Raw genomic sequence first — 25,888 nt, 5'->3', positions numbered from 1 at the left:
AGTTGCGGGTCGTGTCCAACTCTTCGTGACCCCCACAGACTGCACAGGCTGCCAGGCTCCTCTGTCCATGGAATTCTCCAGGCAAGAATACTGCAGTGGGTAGGCATTCCCTTCTCCAGGGGATCTTCCCCAACCCCAGGGATTGAACCTGGGTCTCTCACACTGCAGGCAGATTCTTTATCTGAGCCAGCAGGGAAATCCAATTCATTTAAAAGGAATTAGTAATTTGTTAATAAGGGGGTGCAAGTGGTAAAGAATATGCCTGCCAGTGCAGGAGACACAAGGGGTGCGGGTCTGATCCCTGGGTCGGGAAGATCCCCTGGAGGAGGAAATGGGCAACCCACTCCAGTATTCTTGCCTAGGAAATCCCATGGACAGAGGCCTGGGCTACTGTCCATGGGGTCGCAAAAAGAGTTGGACACGACTTAGTGACTAGGTACAAGAGTACAATAATAAATCCATTGCATGGTAATATACATAACATATACTTTTCAAATAACTATATCTCTCAGAACAACAAAAAAAGTGAAGAGCAGCATTATTTTGCATTTTTGCAAGATTCATTAATGTTTTAAAAAATAGTTGCATTCTCATATCTGCTTCTACATTTAATCCATTGTGACATGTTGCTTTGGCAGAGGTATATTAAAGACAATCTGACTTCAAAGATATGTATCTGGAAAAGGGAGGAGTATTCTACCAGGCTTTCCATATATATATGCATAGTCTTCTCTGATGCTGTACCAGAACCTCAAGTAGTTTCTTAAACTTAGTTGCAATGTGGGGTCTGAAAACACATCAGTGAACACTCTGTACTTTGTTACAGTATGACCCATTTGTCTGCTTTACACTTGGAGTTACACTTGGAGTGGTTAGTTGAATTTTCAACACCACACATTGAGCATCTGGAAAAGACTGGTTTTTCAAGTTATGAAGCTCTTGCAAGTGTTGACACATTTCATGACATAATATCAAAACATCACATTCATTAATTTCATCAATTCATTATTCCATCAAATTCATCATTCATTAATTCACCAATCTCACTAGAAAAGCCTTTAAATATTGGGAAGCTTCGAGCACAAAAGTCTGCTGAATACCCAACTCCAAACAATGACAGTTAGCCATTCTTTCAAGTGAAAATGATGTCCCATAAACAAAGCTGCCAGTTCACCGTGCAACTAAAATTGTCACAAACTGCTTTTCCTCGAAACGATCATCGCATTTTGGTTTGCGGCAGAAATGCTTTATGTGTATTTCTCATTTTGCCACACAGAATATTAAGATGTATCATCAATAATAAGATTTAAGAAGACTGATGATTTTAACTGCTTCATCGAGGACACTCTCAAGTAAACTGGCTTTCCATTTTCTTCTTAACCGAGAGAGTACAGAGGTGGGGCCGCCAGCATGCCTTGGTGCCACTGTCTACACTGCATTAAGGCACCAGCGGTTTTTACCCACTTCTGCTTCTGAACCATTGGTGTGCATGTCAACCCAGTGAAAAAGGCAAGTAACATCTCAGTATTGTAAAGAAAACAGTATTCACCTTGTGGATCCACAGGGGTCCACAGACCACAGAGATGCTGAAGGCTGCACTGGGATGGTTTCAGTGCAGAGACTCCTATCACAGAACAGAAGGGCAAACACCTCATTCTAGAGGCCAAGCCCTATGTTCAGAACTAGGAATTCTGAAAATATCTGAGCCACGAAATGACCTACAGGGAAGCCTCTCCGTTAGGCCTTGGGGCCCCCACGCCTAGGCAGCTGACTAGTGTGATGGAAGGAGCCTGAAGAATGGCTGAGACGTGCTCACCAGGTTGGCCAGCTGGTCAAGGACTTCATTGATTTGCTGACTGTACACAAGCCCAATATGGGACTTTCCCATCAGGCGCCTCACCTTCTTCCGGATGTCATTCTTATTTACCTGGAAAGCCAAAACAGAACCTTAATAACCAAGAGTGACTGCAGGGTATTCTCTCCACTGGATCAACTCATGTCTTCACATTAAGAGAGGCTGGGAGAACAGGTGGAGCAAAAACCCAGGAACTCATTCTCAAAACAACTCTCTTCTACCTGCCAGGTCCTTTCAGAACAGGACTCTTCTACTTGGGAACACAGTTCTCTTCCATGGCTATAAAAACCAAATATAACTAAGTCAAACTAGAATCTGCCATTCACTGCTTTTCCAATGAGGAGTGCTTTTTACATCTACGGGAAAGTCTATATGATGAAGGACTAGTGCTGAAAAGTAAATTCTGAGCATTCTTTCTAAGGATCTACTACTTGAAAAAAAATTATTTTTCCACTGAATCCTCTGGGGAGTTTGACAGGCATCCTAAAAATATTCAGCAAAGGAAGCCCGTTTAAAATTCAAAAGAAACAAATAGCAAGCCATCATCCATCACCTTTACAACACTCCCCAGCTGTACAGCAGCCTGGCTGCTTCAGTGAAGGGGATAAATGAGCTGCAGCGAGGCCTCAGACCTTCAGTGAGGAAGAGGCCCTAGCAGGACGCCCTGACTCTTCCCGACTGCCCCAGGATTCAGGCAACAGGAACAAGCCTTGTCCTCAGCACTGGCAGTAGCTGGGCGGAAGCAAGACTGGCCCTACCTTCATCAGCAGCATGTGTGAGATGAGGTTGTGCAACAGCGTGGCCAGTAGGCGGTCTTCATCGTCCTCCAGGCGCTTCCGGTCGTGTTCTCCCAGGGACAGGTACCTGAACGGGAGACCGGGACACGTCAGCCCCCAGGTGGGAGGAGGCAGAGTTAACGGGGAAGGGGCCGAATTTGCCTTTGCCAAGGGTCTGCAAGCTGCACACCTGTCCATCATTTCCTGGGGACCCTGGTCCATGCCCGCTCCTTCCCTCTCCAACATCACAGCGTCTAAGAACGCGTCTTCCCAGAACTGCGTTTGGTCCCATAAAGTGGAGCGCTCTTTGCCTGTGTGGAAGAGGGGGTTTCTTAGGGCCTTATATAACAGATAGAGAAGGCGGCTGCCAGACTAAGATAAACAGTAAATTCCAGCAAGGAAGGGAGTCTTTACAAATTCCAGAGCAAAGGAAACATCAGACTCGCCACCCCAGATCCAGCATTCCTGCCACCAGCCCCAGCTGCCTCCAAGTGAGGCCCAGTCCCTCCCAAGGAGGAGGGATGAACACCACACACAGAAAGCTGGTTACTTATAGAAAAGGTCTCCATAGCAGCGTCCTCTAACTGGTCCCACATCGATCCTTTGTCCCTTCCTGCCAGTTTGTGAGCAGGAAGGACCATGGTAGCAAGAAAGTAAAAGAAGACAGAAAGATAGAGACTGTCGATTAATACCGGACTTCAGTCTCTCCTAGCGTTCTCCCACTGCCTTCCTCTCTCCAGACCGACAGTCGCCGGCTTCAGATATAAAAACGCCCTCTCACATCCACACTGACATCAGCCAACGGCCACGCAGCTACTTGTCTGATGCCACCCTCTTCCCTGGCCGAGGCCTGCTTCCTTCCTGCACGAGAGGCCTTCCCAGTCTGTTTCTCACCTAGGAGTCCCTCGTAGAGGTAGACTCGCTGGCTGACATCTTCAGAAGAGCGAACTGGGCTGCCCACCAGCTTCTCCTTTACACTTGGCTTCAAGCTATGGGCTTTACCCTAGAGAGAAGAGACAGCAGGTCAGCTGCCGGGGCACCAAGGGGAAGGGGCAAAGGAAACCAAGCAGCTTATAAAAGAGGCTCACACACCGGCCACCATCATTAGCCACAAGTATTCCAGTAGCCCTGCCTTTGCCACTCTTCTCACTTCAAACAGAAGTCTATCTGGGACTTCTCTGTGGTCCAGTGGGTTAAGAATCCACCTGCCAATGCAGGGGACACGGGTTTGATCCCTGGTCTGGGAAGAATCTACATGCCGCGGGGCAACTAAGCCCATGCTCCCTAAAGCCCATGCACAGCAACTAGAGAAAAAGCCTTCACTCAGCAAAGACCCAGCACAGCCAAAAATAAATAAAAGAAAGTTTTTTAAAAATAAGTCAATCTGATAATACTGCTTTCAGTTATTGCCTCCCGAAACATGTAATCGACCTTTCATTTTTACTTATTTTTACCTCCTTTCGTTTCTATAAGACTCTCTGCTCTTAAAAATTAGACAAATTCTCGGTAGCAGTGTAACACAGTGAAAAGAACACTGGGTTTAAACTGAGAATGACCAAGAATCAGACCCCTGCCTCTTACTAGCTGTGTTATCTTTGGCATAAAACTGATTAGCTTCTCAGACTCATTTTCTTCATCTGTAAAAGGAAGGTTATAATACCCACTCGACAGGACTATTCCAGGGATTAAATCAGAAGACATATAAAATCACTCATAGTGCCTGGCACACGTGTGTGAGCTAAGTTGCTTCAGTGGTGTCCCACTCCTTGCGAGCACATGGACTGCAGCCCGCCAGGCTCCTCTGTCCATGGGATTCTCCAGGCAAGAACACTGGAGTGGGTGCCACGCCCTCCTCCAGGAGACTCCCACGTCTCTTACACCTCCTGCACCTACAGGCAGGTTCTTTACCCCTGGCACATGGCTGGTGTTTGACAAATGTTAATGTCTTCTTTCTTACCATCTCTTAGAAATATCTTCCCACATAAAAACACCACTTTATCTGCCACTTCCACAACATTAGGCTTTCTGTTCATTCGGGAGAGATTTTCAGCTGGGGAAGGGGTAGCTCTCACACCCATTTCACAATACGTGAGGCAGCGTAAGCACAGAAGCCACCAATCAGAGGTTCCTGGGCAATAAACACCTAATGAGTGTGTGCAAACGCCAGCTGCCTGGTTCACAGCCCAAGACTTCGTTCAGGGAACCGTACTAACTTAATATAATGCTATCTCTTGCCAAAGCAGCCTATTTTTTTGAGCCAAGAAATTTAGGTTAACTGCTCTCGGCAACTCAACTGCAGGAAGCACCCTTACCCAGAAGCACAGGACAAGAAAGAATCTGTCCCGGGAAGGTGCCAGGAAGGGGAGCCCACAGCTGAGTGGCTTCTTGCAAGACAGCTTCGGCACAGCATGTACCTCAGCTTCCAGAACAGAAGCAGACTAGAAGGATTTAAGATGCTCTTAATTAAAGGGGTCTGTTTAGACTCAGGGCGAGTTACAGTCCACGAGTTTGAACGGCTCTGCTGATTCAATCCTACCCCTACCCCCCACTCTGGGATGTCACTGGCTCTGTCCGAAGCAGGGCTGCACAAGGCCCTTGGGTGGGAGTGACTGCCAGGGCTGCCTGCTATATTTCATTTAAACTTGCTCTCCCGTTCTCCCCACAGACCAAAGATGAGGGCCTCTGAGCTCAGGCGGAGAACACTCATCCTCAGCTCTGCCTGACCAAGTGGTGAGAGCAGCAGGACCCTTAACGCTGCCTGGGGATGCCCGTATACACTGCAGGGCAGCATGTCTACAGACAGGGACTAAAAAGAGTTCATTTAATTCCTACTGATCCCTGGCTTACTGTATAACTTAGGGCAAGATCTTTTTTTTTTTTTCCCCCCTACAGCTTTGTTTCCCTTACTTATCAGAAGAGATCAGTCATAGCAACATACAGAACTGCAAACTTCTAGAGAAGGAGAGTCATGCCTTCTCACCCCAGATTCTTTCTTACAGAATCTGGCATTTAGTCAATCACTTAATAGATGTTTACTCACAAAGTAAAGCTTCAAATAACTGTTAGGAATACACTCAAATGAAATGCTATTTTAAGGTGCTACATAAACAAAGCAGTGACCAGAATAAAAACAGGCTGACTGGGACAAAACGAGAGCTGCAGCTGCCCTGATGTGGCCACAAAGGCATCGCTTTGTTTATTTTAAACACAGGGGTTATTGCCACACAGGAGTTGAAGCCCTTATGTGACTGGGTAGGAAGCCTAACTCATCAATGATTCAGGAGAAGGTTCTGAAAGTCCCAGAGCATGGCGTCGGATGACTCTGCAAAGAGCTAATTTAAGAAACGTTTTCCTGAGGGTCAGATATACAAAGGTTATCCATGCCTGCCTTCCCTTTTGCCTCCTAACTGCCTCCTAAGTTTCAACCTTTTCTAACCTAGCCCCATCCCACTGAGCTTACAAAGATGGCACTGGTGGCAGAGTTGGTCTCGATCTCACTGTCAGACAAGGTGCCTCGAGAGCCTGCCAAGTGGGTGCTGCCCTCACCGCCTGGGCCATCGCCCGCACTGCTGCTGAGGTCGCTGTCTGCTCCCAGGGTCTCTCCGGAGCTGTTGCTCACCTGCAAAGGAAGAAAGGCGGTAAGGGATCTCCCCCAGGGGTGCGTCCCAGAGATGCCAAGCTTCTTAGAGCCTTCTGCTGCCATGGGAAAAAAAAAAAAAAAGACCCAGCCTCAAAGGCATGTTAAGACAGCCTCTGGAAGTACCTTCTTTACAAGATGAGGAGATGCCCTGGGTGAAATATCAGGGTCTGAGCCCATGGACAAGGACCTACGACAGGTACACATCTCCACCAAGAGAACCCAGCTGACCTGAGAGTAAGACCTGCCTCCACAGGACACAGGAACCCTTCCAAAGGGGACCCACACCCCGCCCACCAAGGCGCCAGCGTGGTGTTCCCCTACCACGGTGCTAACTTCAGAGTCCTGACTTGAGCTTCGGATCATCACGGCGGGACTCACACCAATGACAGAGTCTGGATCGGTCCTCTGAAATGAGACATGCAGACTAGACACAGCAGGGAGGAGACCCATCCACGCTCTGTTTCCCTAAGAAACACTGTATCTTCTTCCTCCTCCCATCCCCACCCTTCTGTTGTCATCCCTGGATAGGTCATGAGAAATCAGCCCTTTTTCCTGAATATAAAATATGTAGGACTTACAGAATAAGAAAAACAATGAATGGAAAATACATGAAAGAAATAAGGAAATTTTTTTAAAAAGCCATAAACTTACCACCCACATTAATCACTGTTATTAAATCTTAGCATACTTCCTTTCAGTCTTTTCTATCTATGTTTTAAAAGTAAAATCTGATTCACACTGTATATAGCTTTGTAAACACTTTCCCATGTCACTAAATTTTTGAAAATACAGTCATTAATGGATACTAATATTGCATTACATGGATGCTGCTGCTGCTGCGGCTAAGTTGCTTCAGTCGTGTCCGACTCCGTGCGACCCCACAGACGGCAGCCCACTAGGCTCCTCCGTCCCTGGGATTCCCCAGGCAAGAATATTGGAGTGGGTTGCCATTTCTTTCTCCATTACATGGATATATTACACTTATTTCACCATTCTTCTGTGACTGGATATTCATGATGTTTCAAGGTTGTCTTTTTGTTTTGGTCTTAAAGTGTTCTGAGATAGCAAACTGTTAACGCTCACGATTCTGAACAAGGTTGTCACAAACCTGGGAACCAGATGTCAGGCTCACACCACTGTCTGCGCTGACCTGGGACTTTTTCTCTTCGGTCTCACCAAGGTCAAAGGTGGGTTTGATTACTTCAGGCCCTGAGGAGGGGAAGACTTGTGTTACTCGGCACACAGGCTAGGGGCAGGCTGGCCAAGGGAGTGGGACAGAGGCACGGCCTGGCCCCAGACCTGCTCCGCGTGTCCCAGTCACCTTTCCAGGGACTGCCACTCACTCGGGCCCCGCTAGAAGAAGAAGTCCCCAGATGCCTTAAGAACCAGGTAGGGAAAAATCAGACCTGGTCTCAAGGGGTTCTGCAGTCACCTTCTTAGCTAGAGAAGACTCTGACTGCATCATCCTGAGGAGGAAAAGTTACACAAACCAACCACGCTCCACTGCACTCCGGGTCAGCGCTCCACCGGGGCCTGAGGGCCTTTAAGGGTCCCCCGGTCCCTGCGCTTTCCCGTAAATCTGTCTGAAGGGACCAGAGTAGGAGGAGCCCAGGAAATTAAAGACCACCAGCTGTTTCAATGGACACTGCCCACCCACCTCCCACAGCTTCCACGTTCCGGGTTAAAAGGCACACCCGTCTTTCCCGCCCATCCACAATGGTATGGCAGAAGGACAGAATGACAGAAAGCGAGAAAGCGTGCCTAGGCAAGCCACCAGAGAGTCGGGAAGCTGCAGACTCAACACGGAGGGACAGCAACCATCTCTGCCAACTGTGCCCACAGGCCTTCCAGTGGGTGCGGGAGATTCAGCCAATGAGGGGCGCTGAAGTAGGCAAACGTTCTCCCCACCAACTCTGGGGCGACAGAGAACCCAGCTCTGGGGGCCTTTACGCAGCGGATGCCCTGATCACCGCCTGGTTTACTGCAAGGGGAAGGGGCAGAAGCAGCCTACGAGCACATACCTAGGTGTCACACACCACCTACCTGCTTTCGTTCCAAATACCCCCCAAGAGCAAATTTGGGGTGGGGCTGACCAAAGGCGCCTGCCCCGACTGGGCCTGGGGAGTTGGCAGGTATGGGGGACTTGGGAACAGGAAGGGGCATTTGTTCCTTACTCTGTTTTTCCAAAGCTTTTTGCTTTTTCACTTCCTGGTGCTTGCTCCACAATTCTACCCCAGATGCAATGTAAGCAGGAGAGAAAGACAGAGAGAGTCAGAGGCTGGTCAGACAGATGAAATGGAAACCCCACCCACCCAAGCTGCTTCTGTCTCAGGCACAGGACTACAGATCAGGAGATCAAGAGAGATCTTCATTGAGGGGAAGGGTAGGGGGTAAAACATCAAGAGATCTAATGCCTTCCCCCTGCTGCCCAGCTCCAGAACTAAATTCCTTTCCGCATCTCAATGCGTCAGTAAAAAATCCTTCGGAATGTCAGAGCCAGAGAAGCCTTTGATCAAGCTCCTTCATTCTGGTGTGAGGAGACTGATCCCAAAGAGGCTGAAACACTTGCTCAAGATCACGTAACCCTGGACCAGGGAGAGCTTCCACCACACCGTGCTCGCTCTGCCAAATGAGCCGAGGAACAGCAAACTTTAAGGATTCCAGATCAGACAGAGGACCACCTCGTGCAGCCACGGGGCCCCAGAAGCATCAGCACAGATCTGGGCGCTCCTCTGGATTGGACAGAGGCCACCTGTGCAGGCAGCTAGCATCCTTCCCTGTTGCTACCAAAACACCTGCTTACTCTCAGAATCAGTGCCTGCACTGCCAAAAGACCCATCTTAGCCAGTAGAGGTGGCAGAGAAACCTAAATGGTCAAGAAGAGCATCTTAGTAGAAGTAAGATGCTTAGTACAGAAGAGGGAACAGTCATCGCAGCAATTCTTTTCTTGAAAGAACTTTAACGTCTACTCGGTCCAATCTCCTCGCTTCCCAGGTGAGGAGATACAGATCCTGAAGGGAAGCAATCTGTCCAAAGTCATTTTCTTTGCTGGAGGCCAGATCTCCAGACTGGGGGGTCAGTATAGTTTCTAGAGCGTCACAACAGGGAGGAGACAGGCATGGCTGGCTGCCTCCAGGAAAGTGTTTTGCCGGCTAGAGAAGGCCAGAGTAAAAGTCACTGGCTCATGGATGTGGCAAAAACATGCTTCAGTTAGAAGCATGTTCCCCAGGGATCTAGAACCAGAAAACAAGAGAGATACAATCTAGGTGACTCCAGGTCAGGTGGGGAGTGAGTCAGACCGACGCCCCGAGAGCTCGCCAGGCACTGCCTCAGTGGGAATGGAGAAACACCACATGTAAAGCGAGCTCTAATACCAAGTCCAGCGGGGAAGAGCTGACTCAGAACTCTGGACCTCAAGGTCTAGAACCCAGGGAGATGGGGTGGCTGGACATGCCCCAGAGGAGCAAGTCCAAGGGCAGTGGGATGCCTGGGTCGGGGGAAAGCTGGCTGTAGAGACCCCGACCATCACAGTGTTACAGCCCAGAGATGCATCCGTAAACTGCCTTACAGCTTCCAGGAACTCTCCACCACGTGAAGCAATCCCAATGTAAATGAGAGAGGGAGGGACGGGGAGTCCAGCTCAGACTCCGGCAGTAAGCTCCACTGGCCCCTAAGCAAAACTTCCACTCTTCCTTTAAGGCTCAGGTGGTGGTGAGTGTGAATGAATCATAAGGGATAGAGAAGTAAAGAGACACGGCTAGAAATGGACACAAGTCTGTCTCCCTGCCTGGAAAGCAAAGCGTGGGGAAGAGAGAGGCGGGATTCTGGATGAATTGAAAGGAGGCAGGGACACTGAAGAAGCCAGAACTCCTCCAGCACACTCAGCACTGATACACACCAATAGATGCCACAAAGTTCTCTTCCTTTAGACTCCTGGTGTCCAGTTCCTTGGGACTCTTTCCTGGGGCACTTGGTGCCCGAGGTCCCAGCTGGGGGACCCTCAGCTGGGCCATGGCCTTTGGGTCCCCCCGCCCAGCCAGGCCAGGATCCTTGCCGACTGGTGTACTGACGCTCTCCGTGGGACTTCTCTTCCGCTTGTCTGGTTCTGAGGAAAAGATGAAACACACGAAGAGGTCAAAGGAGACGGAGAGGACTTCCCTGGTGGGCCAGTGGCTAAGACCCTGAGCCCCCCACGCTGGGGGATCACGCTCGATCCCTGGTCAGGGAACGAGATCCCACGTGCTGCAACGGAGAGTCTGCATGCCGTAACTAAAGGTCTCACTTGCTGCAACTAAGACCATCTTTGCGCAGCCAAATAAGTAACTAAGTGTTTCTTTAAAAAAAAAAAAGAGTCCAGGTGTGGAATGAGGTGGGAGAAGCGAGGACAGAGGAGGAGGAGGAAGGAAGAGGTGCAGAGAAAGAAAAGCGGGTCTCGTTCTCTCCCACGACAGAACATCTGCCCATAAAAACACGTGCTAGAAAAGAAAAGCCCAGAGCCTCAGAGGAAGCAGCCTGGCACTGGGAGTCCCGTCAAAGGGCCGAGTCCCCTCTCTGCGGACGGCACGCCGCCCTGCTGGTCCCACCCCTACCTTTACTGTAGTAGTGGGTCTGGGCGATCTCCAGAAGCCCGAAGACGCTGGCCATGCCACCCAGGCCGGCGTGGGCGAAGGACTGCTCCAGACTGAGGACCGTGCACTTGAGCAGGTCCAACATGCCCTTGTACACCTTCCGGCTGATCTCCTGCAACGACAGCCCGGGGCGAGAGTGGGCGCCGCTCTCTCCAACGTGGCGTCCCCGCCCCTTCTCCCCGGGCGACCCCCGGCCCCGGCCCTGACCACGTCGGGGATGATGTCCTGCCGGGCCTCCTCCTCGGACTGCACTGTGCGGTTCAGCTTGCTCAGGACGAAGACGCGCAGCTGCTCGCTCTCCAGCAGCCGCCGCACCTTCTTCATGTTGAGCCAGCCGACACCCTGGCCGTCCAGCACGCTGTGCACCACCTCCTTCAGGAACTGCTGGTTCTCACTGTGGGTGGGGGGGTCCACACACCACTTTTGGGGTCAGCAGCTCCTTGGCAGAGCATCCCCCACTTTTACCAGGCTAGATGTCTGCCGCCGGGGGCAAAAACTCGAAGCCATTTTCAAAAGCACCAGGTCCCCTTCGAAGCCCACCCCTCCAGACGGCTGGGTGTGCCCAAGGACCCAGTACTGGCCCCACCCTCCACACCACCAGCGACGGCTGCCTCACGGGGGCCGAGTCAGAGTAGGGAGGGGTTTCACCTCTCTTTCTTCAGCACCCCTCAGGTTTGGTACAGGAATCACTACCTCCTTCTGAGAACCTTTCAAACGGCTCTGGGGACTTCTGGGGCGTGCCCAATGCAAGGGGCCCAGGTCCGATCCTGCTCAGGGAACTAGATCCCATATGCTGCTTCTGGGGAGTTTGCATGCCACAACTAAGGATCCCACATGACAACGAAGATCAAAGGTCCCGAGCGCTACAACTAAGCCCAGCGCAGCCAAATAAATAAGTCAATATTTACAGAGGGGCAACAAATCAAACAACAAACAAACAGCGCTGCCCTTCATTACCTAGAGTTGCTGGCCCGGCCCTGGGGTGACGGAGGCTCTCTTTTCACGGTCGGGCTGTGTTTAATGACCGATGACTTCTGGTCCACTAAGGCCCGCCTGTTTCCTGCAGTTAGGAAGGCAGAAGGAGATGGCGTCACTCCTGGGGTCCAGGAGCGAGGCTCAGCGCAGCCCCTGGGCGGCCACGCTCCGCACCCACTCCCTGGAGGGCTGGGTGCGGGCGGCCCCGGGGTGTCACGCAGGCACAGGTGGAGACCAGCTGTGTGGAGGAGGTGGGGATGGAGACTCAAGGCCACTCCACATGCACCAGCAGCACGCCCCACGGGCAAGCACGGGGGGCGGGGCAAGGCGGGCCACTCGAGGTGATGCCGCTTGCTCCGGGAGGAGGATGGCCCTCGGGCAGGCACAGGAGATGCTAGGAGAAAAAAGATCATGCAGAGCTCACGGGCAAGACCCACCTTCACCACTCCCGGGGCCGGCTTCAGTAACAATCTCCATTAGAGTATTTAGCCCAAATACTGGGACACAAAATACACAATTAGTAGCTGCAGCACGATACCACCCCCCTGCACCCCGCGGTGGAGCGGCCAGTCAGGTCGTCTGAGCATCCTCCCGAAGCTTAGTGCCTGTGACCTTCGTTCTCGGGCACCTCCAGAGGCTGGAAGCCGAGTGGCCAAGGGGACAAGCCCAGGCTCTGGGAAAGACTGTCCTTAAGACTATGGCCTCTCCGAGCCAGAGGCAGGGGAATGACACCAGGAGCCTTTAGGTACTCAACGAACGCATGCACATGAGACAGCTGTTTCATGAAACATCCAGCACGGGGGTCCGGAGGGCCCACAGGGAGACAGAGGGAAGCGCCCCCTGATGGCGTCAAGGGGAGGTGGCGGGGCTGAGGATGGGGAGTGGGTGGGAGGGACCAGTGCGGTCGATAGAGTGAAGCGCCCGGATGGAGTGAAGCGCCCGCATGCAATGAGAGCATGGCGACGCCTGTCCCCTGCAGCTGTGTCAAATGAGAGTCAGCGACGCTGCCGCCTTTCTGTCCCTAAGCTGCTGCACCTGGGCCGATCCGCCCTGCAGGCCTGGTGAGCTCCCTACACACACCACTAGCCGTGATGTCCTTCTGCCCATCTACCCTACACTCCCATCCCCACCAAAGAACGTCCCTGAGATCGCTAACATTTACTAATTGGTGGGGAAACAGGCCAGTTAAAAAATATACAAAACTGCTGCTCATTTGGCTTTCTTCTTTGATTAAATATTTCAGCACAAACTCCAAAGGAAATAAACAAAAGTCAGAGTAAATTTAAAAGAGCCCGTCAAACTGTCAGAGATCACAAATGAAAATCCAATGAGGTCTTAACTGCCCCTCGATGCCAACCAATGCTACACTCATGGGGCCCTGAGCTGACAGGAAGCCAAAATAAGAGGTCTCTGGACTCTGTGAACACTGCCAGTCTTTTCACAACCATCCCCTGGTGGGCCAGCTCCTTAGGATGGAGTCTGTCCTGAGTCCAGACAGTAGGAGCCTGGCAGAGACTGGTGGCAGCCAAGGAGCCCTATGTGGATTACGCGCCTCTGACAAAGGTTGCCCCCGGAAGCAGCGGTAATCCCCGCTTGCCGTTACCCTAAATGACACGACAGGGCCTTCTCTCTAGCTACAAAAGACAGTTTCCACCTGAAAACCAGCGGAGAACTCATACGATGCGCGGGGAGAGCCACGAGAAGCGTTATATGAGAGGCAACAGCCGGGTCAGATAATTCATCATACACGGGGTTCCTGACAAGCACCCATGGGCCTGAAATATTTCCCGGAGGACCTCGGCTTGGCAGAAGGAGGGCGGTAGTCACCTTTCAGACTGGGGAAGGGCGTGCTCTTCTCTCGGGCTCCTTTGGTGGGCAGCGTGAGGTTTGAAAGGCTGAAGCTGGTGCTGTGGTTCCGATACAGGCTGCCTGTCCAGGGGGCGGGCGAGAGCCATGCGTCAGGGGGGTGAAGCGTCAGAGCACTCCCCTCCAGGGGCTGGAGCACCACCTCCACCCTCCTCCTCTTCAGACATAATCCCAGAGCCCCTCACCTAAGCTTAGAGAGGACCACAGCTAACTTAGGACAAACAAAAGGGCTACTGCCAGGAATGCTCAGAACCCCCAGGAAGCACTTTCTCTGGCTGCCTCCCATGGTAACACCCAAGCCTCTCCTCTACTGCCGGCCCAGCGCAAACGTCTGGCAGATAATGCACTTCCGGTCTGACGCTGGTACTCTCCCTTCCGGGCTTCTAAAAAAAAAAACTCACCATCACAGTGATACCCCCATGATGGCCTTCTCTGGCCCCTAGTCTGTGTTTAATCTTGAACCGACACCACCCTCATTTCTGGTAATATTCTCTATGTACAAGCCAATGTCACATAGATTTCAAGGTGTGTGCGTGAAAAAGTCCTTCCCCCAGGCAGAGAAGATATTAGATGTAAATCTCAAATCAAATTTGACCAGAACATTTCCAGGAAATAAATGTACAAGGTTTATGATTTTAATAAAATGATTCCTTTTCAGTTCAACCGCCAGCTGTCTTACCCTCAAACAGACCGAAACCTCCAGGCATAAAGACAGTGACTAATCTGTCCCTGTTCTCTGTTGACTGCCCCCGAAAATACCTTATTTGGCATCGCTCAAACCACCTGAAGAGGAGCTTGACAATGCCAACCCAGCCCTACGTCTGAAGTCGTAAGCAGCATCTGCCGTGGTCAGGCCCTGCCGGACCGGAGATGGGACCCAGGCGGGAGGAGCCGCAGGCACTTACTGGCGAAAGACATGATGCCCCCGAAGCCCTCCGTGCTGTTGTTGGAGACGGTGGAGGTGGGCGAACTCGCTCGGGAGTCCGACTCCGCGTCTGAGTCACTTGCCAGTTTCAAGCTGTTGGGCCGCAGCAGCTTTTGAGCCCTTGAACACACAGTGGCACCTCTGAGCCCCCAGGCAGGGCTGCCGAGTCCTGGGGGGAGGGGCCTGACCACACTGCACTCCCCGCGGTTCCTACAGGCAGGTCTAGATCAAAGCCTGAGCCTCTGGGGATGCCAGGCCTCACAAGCCTTCAGACTGCCCAGACTTGCTGGTCTACCCTCGCCCCAGGGCCCACGGGGTGAGGCCCTTCCATCACCCCTCTAGGGGCATCCGCAGGCTCTCACCGGTGGCCACTGACATGCTGGCTGAGTCGGGGGGTGTAACTTTCGCCCTGCTCATCGTCTTCCTCAGGGGGAACGCCATACTGGGGCTGGAGGCACGGACTGTCAGAGGCTCGCCGGCGCACTGAACCTTCTCCAGTTTCTGTCTGACGTCTGTCCACGCTGCACTTGCCCACGCTGGCAGGCATGGTGGGGAGGGACTTGGGGACGCCTCCTGCCGCCTTACTGTCCACCTCTGTTGAGTTGACAGGTTCCTGGGGACATATTAAATACAAAGGGGTCACCCGGCGCCTGGGGTGCCTTCCCATCTTTCTCAGCTGGGCAGGGCCAAGCCAGGCTTGGTAGACTCTGAGCCTGAGGCGTGTGTGAGAAGCATCTCCGTGACACCCCTGTTCTCTCTGCACAAAGTATGCAAGGGGAAATCTCAGCTCACCGCTGAACAGGGCTGCGTGTCCTCCTTCTGGGGTCAGATTGTATTTCATAGGCTCTAAACTACAGTATCTATGGAGAGGAGGCTGGGGGAAATGTGGAGAAAGTAGCAAATTGAGTGACAGTCTCACCCCAGCTTTCCTAACAGAGATGAGGTCCCACACCCCAAGTCACCGTTCTCACTCAGCCCCTCCTCCGAGCCCTCACGTACAGAGCTGGCGCCGTGGATGACGGTGCTGGGGCTACTGCTGGCAGTGGTGCTGGAGCGGGAGCGCAGCGGCGGGTTTTCCTGAGAGTGCTCTCCATCCGGGCCGGGTTCCTCGGCCTCCTTCTGGTTCTGCAGCTCATCAATCGCCACCTCGCTGGCATCCCCCAGCGCCGCGTGAGTCAGAGGGTCCACGTCTGCCAAAACCCAAGGAAGATATGTCTGGCGGACTCACTGTGCTGTACCATAGAAGCTATCACTGTAAATCAACTATACTCCAATGAGAAGATTAATCTTTATGTTTTCTTTAAAAAAAAGAAAAAAAAAACAAACCTCAAGGATGGCAGCTGCAGACCTGCCATCGCAGAGCCCAAACCCCACCTGGAGCAGCTAGTTTCTCCGAGTATACTTACTAGGAGTATCACCGTTGATGTCGCATTTCATCATCTCGCTGACAAAGTCACCAAGGGAAGAGTAAGAAGAGCTTGAGTCGTCATAGTCCATGCTGTCACTCCCGCTGCAGAGTGAAAAGCAAGAAAAACAAAACAGGAAAAAGGGGGCAGAGATAAGAACCGGCAACCCACATTAGGAAAACAGAGAAGCACGTGTAACTCAAGATCAGGGAACAAGATAGAGAATGAGGAGACAAACACAAAATCAACTGACTATGTATGACACAAGGCCTTGCAGACCAATGTCTAAACCCTATGAAATCCGGCCACTTTGCTAGTGAGAGCCTTCTAGCCTTTGAGAACCCTCCTGCTGCTCACCTGTCATCGGTTGGGTCAGAGTCAGAGTCTCGCTCAGGCGGCACGCTCAGCGCCTCGGCCAGCTGGGAACCGCTGTCATACACTCTATAGTGAATGGGCTGCAGCTGGTGGGCGTACCACTTGGGCTTGTCACCAATCAGAGCTGGATCGAACATGTCTACCCGTGGAGAAATAAAAAGGAGACTCGAGTGGGCAACAGGGGGAGAAAAAGCAACCAAAGCGTAAAAGAAAGGCGCAAGAAAGTCTCAAGCAAAACCAGAATGGCAGGGGCAGCCTGCAGACTGGCAGAGGAGAGAGCAGAGGGAAGAGCCATCAGGAGGACAAAGCAGGAGGTGGGGCAGAGGGGTGGGGACTCACTGTTGTGAATCCGCTGGAAGGCGTAGTTGGTGGGGTTCAGGATCCATTCTCCAAAGTACTCCACGGCCTGAGTCCTGGCCAGTTTCTCGGCGAAAGGAGTCTGCCGGGGGCGTGAGGCTAGAAAGGAGCCAGCTTGGAAAGCCACCACGGGCCGGGGGAAGAGACGTAGGGTACGTGTGTGCATCTGAAAGCCCTGCAGCACGTTGGGGGAGTTGAAGAAACGGACCATGGCCACTCTGGGGAAGAAGAGGATGGTGAGATGACCCGAGTCCCGTGCCCTGCAGAGCAAGGGTCCCTACGATCTGAGGCCTCAGACCACCTCCCGAGGTCATCATTTTACAAGCTTCCAACAGCCAGGGGAAAGGTGTCTTAAAGAATCATCAACCCCCATCTGCACCCGAGGCCTAAAAGGCCTGAGAATATGATGAACCATTTCCTCTGCTTTTACTAAGGTGGCAAATATAACTAGGTTTTATACACATTTTATAAATAAATAATCTCTGGGCTCATGGAAGTAATTCGCCCTGAGTTCACTGAGTGAGGAGGGCCCAATTTAAGAGCTTGTGACTGTCTGGTTGGCTTGCCTGTACCTGGTTGCGACATCCACCGAATCCACATCATTGCCGTATATGAGCGGGTTGAACTCGGTGGAAGGTGTGGACTGCAGGTCATTAGAAGGCCTTCCCAGGAGAAGGGGGATCTCCTGGCCCTCATGGAATTTCTCCAGATTGAGGATGGGTTGGGTGTTGAGACTCATGCTGGCGAGGGCCTGCGGAATAAGAAGAAGTCCCCTGAGTCCTGGGGGCCAGCCAACGTCAATTCCTAGGAAAGAGCCTTCCTCTCTGAAACAAGAATCTGGAGACTTTAACCTTTAGAAAACAATCTGAATTATGCAATCTTCAGCTTAAGCCAATCTGATCAAGGCCACTTGAACACACCTGAGGTCCAAGGTGATAGTTTTCAAATTTGTTTTAGTTATGAAATCTTGTTTTTCAATTGAGATCTAGGTGGGAACATCAACAGTTGAAACCTATGAAAGTAAAGCTTCTCTGAAGCATGCTCAGTGGTCCTGATCTTAATCAACCCTCAAGGGCTCCATGGGCCAGTTTGAAAACCACTGGTTTAAACCAGCAGTGTTTGTTTTTTTTTCAATTAGTTTACTTGAGGGGCTGCACTGGGTCTTGGTCGCTGCATGCAGGCTCTCTCTAGTTGTGCTGAGGAGGCTTCTCACTGCTGGGGCTTCTCCAGTTACAGTGTGGGCTCCAGGGCACACGGGCTTCAGAAGCTGCGTGTGGAATCTTCCCCAACCCGGGACCGAACCCATGTCCCCTGCACTGGCAGACAGGTTCTTAACCACCGGGCCACCAGGGCAGTCCCAGCAGTGTCTCTTCAATGTCATCGAGCACAGGAAATCACCTGGGGATGTGACTGCATGCGGATTCTGATTCAGTGTGTCAGAGGTGATTCTGCACGTTTAACAAGTCCAGGATTAGTAAATGCCGCTGGTCCAGGGACCTCGCTTTGAGTGACAGGGGTCAGAATACAGGGTCTGTGAGCCCAGAGATCTTAGCTCCTATGAACATGTAAAGCACAATTCTGACTGTACTTCTCCATCTCATTAGTCATACTAAAGCAATCATCGAGAATGAAAACACAGCAAAGGAAGACAGCTAGAGGATCTTCTGAACTTGCTATCCTCACCAGACTCAGCTCTAACAAGATATCATATTGTATCAGTAGTGATGGAGCCAAGTGAGAGAAAGCAAGAGGGATGACACAAAATAACTCACGTAAATCCAAACAGATTTCACCTAGAGGTATTGCTAAGTAACTGAGACAACAGAGAGAGAGATTTCTGAAGACTCTCCAAGTGAAGAGTTCCTAAAAAGAAACACAGAGCTATCTACTGGTGGTCCTACACAAGACATGGAGCAGGGCAGGGGGCCAGGGTCTCATCACGGTTTACCTTCAGGTACTGTGTTCAGCATGCAGAGGAAGAAGAAAATCAATCAATGAAGATGCGTTTACGGGGTTTACTCAAAGGAAGGAATTTCTGAAGAAATGATTCTGTAGGGACCAGAGATCAATTCAAGAAGAAAACATGAAAGGAGCCAGACCGTCCAAACTGCTGACTCCCTCCTTAGGAGATAAGAGAATATTCCGAGGCCGTTAAGAAGGGCAGCTGTGACAAACAGCAGAACGTGAAGGGTGGTTTTATGCACTAGAGGGTGGTGGGAGGGGTGCACACAGTGGATGGAAAGGAATCTAAATGGCTCTTCTTCTGAGATTCACCCCACCACCCCGAAATGAGATACCCCGCTTTTCTGGAGCCCACCCACGGCTAAGGAGATCTACTCATTTGCTCCCCTCTTCACCCACCTGCTTCAAATGCTTCTTCAACTCTAACGATTCTGGTTCGGGCAGGACAGGCAGCACTTCCGCGTTGGTGGGGGCAATCACCTGCACCAGAGAAAGAGCAAAGGTGCGACCTCAGAATTAGTTGCTCCAGAGTTTCTCTCACGTAAGGGGAAGGAACAAGAACAGGAAATTAGATACACAATGTTGTTGTTTTTGGTCACAAAGCTGTGTCTGACTCTTTTGCGACCCCATGGACTGAAGCCTGCCAGGTTCCTCCGTCCATGGGATTTTTCAAGCAAGAATACTGGAGTGGGTTGCCATTTCCTTCTCCAGGGGATCTTCCTGACCCAGGGATCAAACCTGCATCTCCGGCTTGGCAGGCGGATTCTTTACCATCTGAGCTACCAGGGAAGCTCCTTATATATATACAATACTATTATATACGTGCAAACACACACATTATATATGCATGTATATAGATACACATATATATGCATGTATATGACAGATATACACACCTGAAAGGAAACAGAATACCTAAATGTTCTTGGTGACCCTCCCTGGCCAACAGGCTCATGGGGTTGTGCCAGGTCTTAGCTGGGGCACTGGGGATCTTCCAGCTTCGTGATGGCATATGCGTTCTTCAGTTGCAACATGCAGGATCTTTTAGTTGCAGCACGCAAACTCTTAGTTCTAGTTCCCCGACCAGGGATCGAACCTGGGCCCCCTGCATAGGGAGCATGGGCTCTTAGCCACTGGACCACCAGGGCAGTACCAGGATCATGGTTTTTGTTTCGTTCTTTGTACTTTTTACTCCCTGAAGTTTTATGGCAAACACGTATAACGGCTACCTACCGAAGCTTGAATGTATTCACATCACAGAATGCTAATAATATACTTTTTAAAAATCTGCACTGAAATGCAGTTTCTTAGTAGAAACTGCACTCCCAGAAAACCAGTGGATGACCTACGCCATAGGTAATAATTCTGCAACTGTAACTGTTCTGCTGCCCTTGGAAGATGCGGGGAAACACTTAACTCCAGAAAAACTAAATCTTATAATTCTCTGGGTCCTAACCAAGAGCTTATTAAGACAATAAAGTAAAAGCAGCATTTTTTAAAGAAAAGTTGTTTCAGTGAGTTTCACGGTAGCAATCACCCACAAATTTAGGACCATCCTGGCAGTAATCTAGAAAAACAGAACACACTCCCATTCTAGGCCCCACAGAAGAGACAAGGGCCTCACCCTGTTGCTGTCCAGATCTACCAGCCACACGTCATCAGGCATTTTGAAGTCCAGTTTGTAGAGGAAGAAGCTGGCAGGGACCCCGATGATGTATGGTGTTGGAGCCAATAGCAGCTGTGCAAAAGACAAGGAACAAAACCAAAATCTACTGTGATCACTTATCAGGTCAAGATTTTTCCAAGGGAGGAAAACACAGGTCCACAATCCCTCCTTGAAGGCAGATGTGTTCCAAAGTTCAGAATGCTTCAGATTTTAGAGAAGTAATAGTATATATTATACATATTATGTACTACCTGCAGTGAGGTAGCCAGTAGCATATAATCCCTGACATTAATTGTGATAAGTAAAAACTATAAATAGTGGATCCATGTATATGTATGGCTGAGTCCCTTCGCTGTTCACCTGAAATTATCATAACACTGTTAATCAGCTATATCCCAATACAAAAAAAGAAGTTTTTTTTTTTTTAAAAAAAAGCCTAAATAGCCTAGGTTTTCCCACCAGATTAGTTCAGATTTTGTGGACAAGTAAGTTATGACAAGGAATTCAGGACCAGGACTGATTTACAACTTCTTTGGGCATGGAGCCTTCACCTGGGCAGTGTCAGAAGAGAGGTGGCAAAGCCAGAAGGCGCCTTGAGACTCACCTGCTCTGCCGATGCCATGCAGGTGGGCAGCAGTGGGATAACAGGAAACATATACTCCAAGGGGTATAGCATCGCCACAAAGGCCATCACGGACATGGAGAGTGCGTTGTAGTCTCGAGACTGGAGCACGACCTGCCGCAAACCGTACCAGAGGGGTTGCTCGACAGAATCAGTGAGGCTGAAGGGAAAAGAGCCTCTGACACTACAATTTAATTTCTTTTCACCAAGGCCAGGGCCCTGGGACCTTAGTTTCCACACTTATCACTGCCCTACACCCTGCCCTGCCTGTCACCTACCAGTGTAAGCACTGCCCAAATCCTCCCTTGAGTCATTCCTTTACCTTCTTAGTTCTTATTCCCCAAATCCCAGGGTCACTCATCAGTACAGAATTACTGAGATTTCCAGAGAATTAGGCTGGTACAGTTGAGGATAATTCTGCTGAGTGCCAAGCTCTCTGAATATATCCCACATGATGCTCAGTTGCTCAATCATGTCAGACTCATTGCGACCCTATGGACTGTAGCCCGCCAAGGCTCCTCTGTCCATGGGATTTCCCAGGCCAGAATACTGCAGTGAGCTGCCATCTCCTCCTCCAGGGGATCTTCCCGACCCAGTGATCGCATCCATGGCTCCTTCACTGGCAGGCAGATTCTGTACCACTGGGCCCCCTAACCCACGTGATGCTGGTACCGTAATTCGACCCCCACCGAGAACCTACTGTATACCTCAGATCACGTTATCTCTTAGAGAAAAGTGATGAAAAAGATGTGGTCCCTAATCCTCATCTTTGATGGTCTAGCCTCTGCCACACTTCGAAGCCCTTCCCCTAGAACGGCCTAGAATGCTGCCCTCTCACCTTGTGCTCTAACAGGATGCAGGTGAGCACCTGCAGACAGGCGTCCACACCCAGAAGCTCCAGGGGAAGGTGCAGCGGGAAGTCCACTAGGGTGAATCGAGAGGGGTCTGGGAGAGCAAAGGTCAGAGCCTGCTGGAGCTCCTGGGGCAGGACCTCGATGTCCACTCGCTTCTGCCCCGAGACGGGTACTGGGGAGCGCAGCAAGCGGTAGATCCAGGCCTCAATCTCCCGGAGGTCGTGCAGCAGGGCGCTCGACTTCTCCTCCACTAACAACGATCCAGTGAAGATGCGCCACATGGTGTCCCTGAGGAGCAGACGCGTAAGCAGCGGGAGCGGCCACCTCCCAGCAGCCCCGCGCAGCCACAGAGCGTCTGACGACGGCAACTGGAGAAGACTTCTCTATGGGCTCAGCCAGGACCACAGGGGGCACACAAGGGTGAGGACAAGTACAAGAACGTACACACAGCAAGGACTTCATGTCTGGCCCATCCTGAAACACCCAACTCCTCAGCATCACTTCAAGCACGATCATGGAAGGAGGTCTAACTCTGCAGCAGTCTTTCACTTCCATGGATTAACATTAAGCGTTTAAGGAGGTCTGAGGGACCTCAGGCTTTAGAGGGAAATCCCTACGGCCCTCACCAGCCAACTACACCTCAACTCCAGACACCTCCCCTGTTCGGAGCAGCAGCAGTGAACCATACCTCTGTATGCCTCGAGGGAGGCCCAGTTTCTTGCCCAGCAGGCGCTCGCTGCAGCAGTCCACCAGACGCTTGAGGGTGTACAGACACTCGCGGAAGGTGGAGAAGAAGGGATAGTGGCTGAGCACGCACAGGGACGTCAGCGTGCTGTTGCGGGACCGGGTCCCCGCCTTGGCCCGGCGTCTGGCCCGCGGAGACTGGCTCACGTCTGGGGTGGAGTCGGCACTGGGCGGCTGCAGGGACGGGCCGCTCTCCGAGGTCTTAGGGCCCACCTCCTCGGAGACGCAGGGGGCTCGGGGCCCTTCCTTCCCCCGGGACCCTGGCCCGGCCTCCCCTTTTTCCTTAGGCACGCGCTTTTGGAAGGAGCGGTAGAAGTTGACGCAGATGCCATAACGGGTGACGCCAGTGTCCTTGTCGGTGAGGGTGAAGACAAAAGAGGTGTCGTCCCGCAGGGTCATGCGCCGCTGCCGCACGCTCAGGCAGCCCTCTGGCTGGCAGAAGAACACGACATCCGGGGGCAGGGGAAACTCCGCGTGGTCCTCTAGCGGGTACCGCCGGAGCAGTTCCGGAGTCTGGGCCACACTGTCACTGCTCGGGTGCCTGGAGGACATACAGATAAGGTCAGCAGCCTGAAGCGATGGCACGCTCTTTCGGGTTTTAACCACAGTAAAGAAAAAATAATAATAATAATTTAGCCACAGTGGAGAAATAAATGCTCTTTTGGATAAAGTAACCTAGCTGCAGGACCTGGGAAAGCATGCCACGTTGAGGTCTGTGCTGCCATGAAGATGCCTATCCTGAAATGAAAGGCAAATGGCGACAGTAAGATTATCGCCAACACCGTAAGATGACTAGCATCTTTCAAGGTGTATTAGCTAATGAATTCCCCAAAGAGCACAGGCAGACAGAAAAGGAGCACAACGTACTTTTCCTTTTTTACAAAATAAGGAAGCTGAAGTAGATAACAGTATATTTGCTCAAAATCACAAAGATGCTATTTAGGAGCAGAGGTTTGCTCTTTCTCTTCCTCCAGGCCAGTAGCCTTGATCCGCCTGTTCTGTTTTTCTAACTGGCAGCAAAGTTCCCCTCAGGGTCAAATAACAGAAGAAGGAGATGTGCAAAGCAACGTGGAAGCAGGGAAGGGGATTCCTTACAGATTTTGTGGCTGCCCCAGATGGCTAGACAAAATCAGTCACTTCCTGGTTACCTGGCCCCTACGATCACCAGGTAGTCAAGTAACCGAGGACAGGACTTCCGCTTTTGCACCATGGCTCCAATTCATCAGTTCATCTCAGAGAAACTTCAAGGCACCAGGCATGGAGTCAAGGTTCACAGGACGAATTCTGATGTTATCCGAAAAGCCAAGTCTAATAGGAAAAAAAGCACTGATAAGATCCACTGCTTCACCTAAGGGACTCATCCCTCTCCACGTCAACCCAGGTCAGAAGATCTTCCATTTAATACTAAAGATAGGAGAACGTGACACTTTTCCCAGTGTAGAGCTCTGTCCGGGCTTATGAGCTCACAGAGTCACATGTCAAGAAGTAGGATAAATAATGGCTCATCTCCCCATCCCTACGAACCAGGTCGTTTCCAGCCTCACTCCTGGGGCTGTTTCTGAAAAACAGGCCTGGTCAGTCCAATCCCGACTCAATTATCATAATAACAAAAATTAAGCCACTTTCAGGACTGCTTCAGGGTGCATCAGGATCAAACCAGACTCTCTAATCAGAACTAATCTGCACTCCTAGCTCTAGGTGGATTCTGTTCCAACATTCTGCATTCAGCTTGATGTGAAACTACCCTATAGACTATACTTAATTGCACTCAGACAACAACAACAGATGGCTACTCTACCCCATGTGATCTCAAACGAGGACTCTCTGCACCGGCTGCTGCCTCCATACCATTTTTCTTCCCTCTTTAAGCAAGAAAGGGGCCGAGTGGCTACAGATACTAGCTCTGCCCTTGGTGCTGAATCATAGGCTTCCGCCTCTACTGTGGTTCCAGGATTTGAATCAGTAATACAATACACTCGGATGAGGCCCTGTCCTTCTGGATCTTAGAGATAAAGAATCTAAAGGCAGAAACAACAGGATTTCTGTGAGGAGAGGGAGAGGTGCTCAGGGAAATTTCTAAACCACAGTCCAAAAATTAGGAAAAGCTTCCATGTCTTCCCTGGAGAATCCCATGAACAGAGGAGCCTGGTGGGCTACTGTCCTTGGGGTCACAGAGTCAGACATGACTGAGCGACTGAGCACGCACTCACTCCATGTCTTAACTGCAACTTATTTCCTGGTCCATTTCCATATACGTCCCTAAATAAAATGTTTCACTCCACGCCAAGGCGCCTTTCAGTGCTTCCAGCATTGCAGCTCTGTGCTCTACACGTGGCCACACTAGGACCTTGTCCACTGCACACACAGAACCCACTGCGCTACACACACTCTTACACACCACTCTCTTCCTTGCTGCTGCAGGTACAACGCAAACACTCCCTGTAGGCTTAAGGCTCTACCTGATCCAGATGAGAAGTTACATCGTTTTCCTCTCCTACTTAACAATTTTTAAAAACTATTTACAGCACCTCTCAAATCCTCAAAATACTTCTCCCTCCTTTCCCTTGCTCCCCATAGAGGGCCTGCAGGTAATAGGATTCGGTTTTGTCTCCATAGCAACTCTGGCCCCAGCACTATTTATAGCAGAGCTGCCAACCCTCCCCGGCTTGGTGACCGCACAGTGCTAGCAGCTGCTACCCCGGAGCTGCCCAGTGCCCATAACAATTCATTCTCCTTGAATCTAGAGACACCTCTTCCACTGACAGCATCTACTGATTATCAGGTTATCTTCTCCCTCGTGTGCCTTTAGTTTGCATGTGGTCCTATTTCTGGATTTTGTTAAGAGATTATCTCCATTCTATACAACCAAAACCAAGTTCCCAAGCATGCCGTATACTCATTTCTAGGCATCACTAGCACTGCAAGAGCCCTCTGGGTCTCTCCACTGCTATGGAAGCATGAGCATACTGTAGAATGTAGGGCACTGTTAACAGAGCTCCTCCCAAGCAGAATGAGAAGGGGAGGGAGACACAGAAATGAAATGGGAAGACGGGTAAAAGCATAACTCAATGTCTAAACAACTATGTGTTTGTGGTGGTCATTTTATGATGTATTTAAATGTCAGATCACTGTTGTACATCTGAAGCTAACATAACAGTGTACTTTCAACCACACTTCAATAAAAATGTCTGCTCCAAAAAAAAAAAAAAAAAAGAATCACGTGGAAAATGCCTAGTG

General features: G+C 50.8%; 1 protein-coding gene across 50 annotated transcripts in view; it reads right to left on the bottom strand.

Moving 5' to 3' along the window:
• Nucleotides 1-25,888, bottom strand: part of MADD (MAP kinase activating death domain) — a 39,723-nt gene that overhangs the window by 11,792 nt on the left and 2,043 nt on the right. For 8 of the 50 annotated variants that reach the window (XM_040259229.1, XM_040259175.1, XM_040259215.1 and 5 more), the window contains exons 2-29: nucleotides 23,800-23,959; nucleotides 22,596-23,192; nucleotides 21,892-22,195; nucleotides 21,036-21,167; nucleotides 20,390-20,503; nucleotides 19,165-19,245; nucleotides 17,376-17,554; nucleotides 16,786-17,021; nucleotides 16,429-16,585; nucleotides 16,072-16,175; nucleotides 15,665-15,855; nucleotides 15,028-15,278; nucleotides 14,646-14,785; nucleotides 13,702-13,803; nucleotides 12,312-12,371; nucleotides 11,857-11,959; nucleotides 11,107-11,293; nucleotides 10,861-11,011; nucleotides 10,170-10,376; nucleotides 8,446-8,499; nucleotides 7,380-7,480; nucleotides 6,593-6,676; nucleotides 6,092-6,250; nucleotides 3,526-3,634; nucleotides 3,182-3,244; nucleotides 2,822-2,942; nucleotides 2,614-2,719; nucleotides 1,817-1,927 (exon numbers count right to left, since the gene is read on the bottom strand). In XM_040259229.1, the coding sequence (XP_040115163.1) occupies nucleotides 1,817-1,927; nucleotides 2,614-2,719; nucleotides 2,822-2,942; nucleotides 3,182-3,244; nucleotides 3,526-3,634; nucleotides 6,092-6,250; nucleotides 6,593-6,676; nucleotides 7,380-7,480; nucleotides 8,446-8,499; nucleotides 10,170-10,376; nucleotides 10,861-11,011; nucleotides 11,107-11,293; nucleotides 11,857-11,959; nucleotides 12,312-12,371; nucleotides 13,702-13,803; nucleotides 14,646-14,785; nucleotides 15,028-15,278; nucleotides 15,665-15,855; nucleotides 16,072-16,175; nucleotides 16,429-16,585; nucleotides 16,786-17,021; nucleotides 17,376-17,554; nucleotides 19,165-19,245; nucleotides 20,390-20,503; nucleotides 21,036-21,167; nucleotides 21,892-22,195; nucleotides 22,596-23,192; nucleotides 23,800-23,861 (4,266 nt within the window). In that variant the 5' untranslated portion in view covers nucleotides 23,862-23,959. The remainder of the gene's footprint in view (nucleotides 1-1,816; nucleotides 1,928-2,613; nucleotides 2,720-2,821; nucleotides 2,943-3,181; nucleotides 3,245-3,525; nucleotides 3,635-6,091; nucleotides 6,251-6,592; nucleotides 6,677-7,379; nucleotides 7,481-8,445; nucleotides 8,500-10,169; nucleotides 10,377-10,860; nucleotides 11,012-11,106; nucleotides 11,294-11,856; nucleotides 11,960-12,311; nucleotides 12,372-13,701; nucleotides 13,804-14,645; nucleotides 14,786-15,027; nucleotides 15,279-15,664; nucleotides 15,856-16,071; nucleotides 16,176-16,428; nucleotides 16,586-16,785; nucleotides 17,022-17,375; nucleotides 17,555-19,164; nucleotides 19,246-20,389; nucleotides 20,504-21,035; nucleotides 21,168-21,891; nucleotides 22,196-22,595; nucleotides 23,193-23,799; nucleotides 23,960-25,888) is intronic. The other 42 variants (XM_040259182.1, XM_040259217.1, XM_040259184.1 and 39 more) reach the window with 17 other exon arrangements.

The sequence above is a fragment of the Oryx dammah genome, unplaced genomic scaffold, assembly GCF_014754425.2.
Source record: "Oryx dammah isolate SB20612 unplaced genomic scaffold, SCBI_Odam_1.1 HiC_scaffold_17, whole genome shotgun sequence".
Classification (NCBI taxonomy): domain Eukaryota; kingdom Metazoa; phylum Chordata; class Mammalia; order Artiodactyla; family Bovidae; genus Oryx; species Oryx dammah.
The sequence above is the reverse complement of the archived record's forward strand: the minus strand, read 5'-3'. Positions and strand labels throughout refer to the sequence as shown.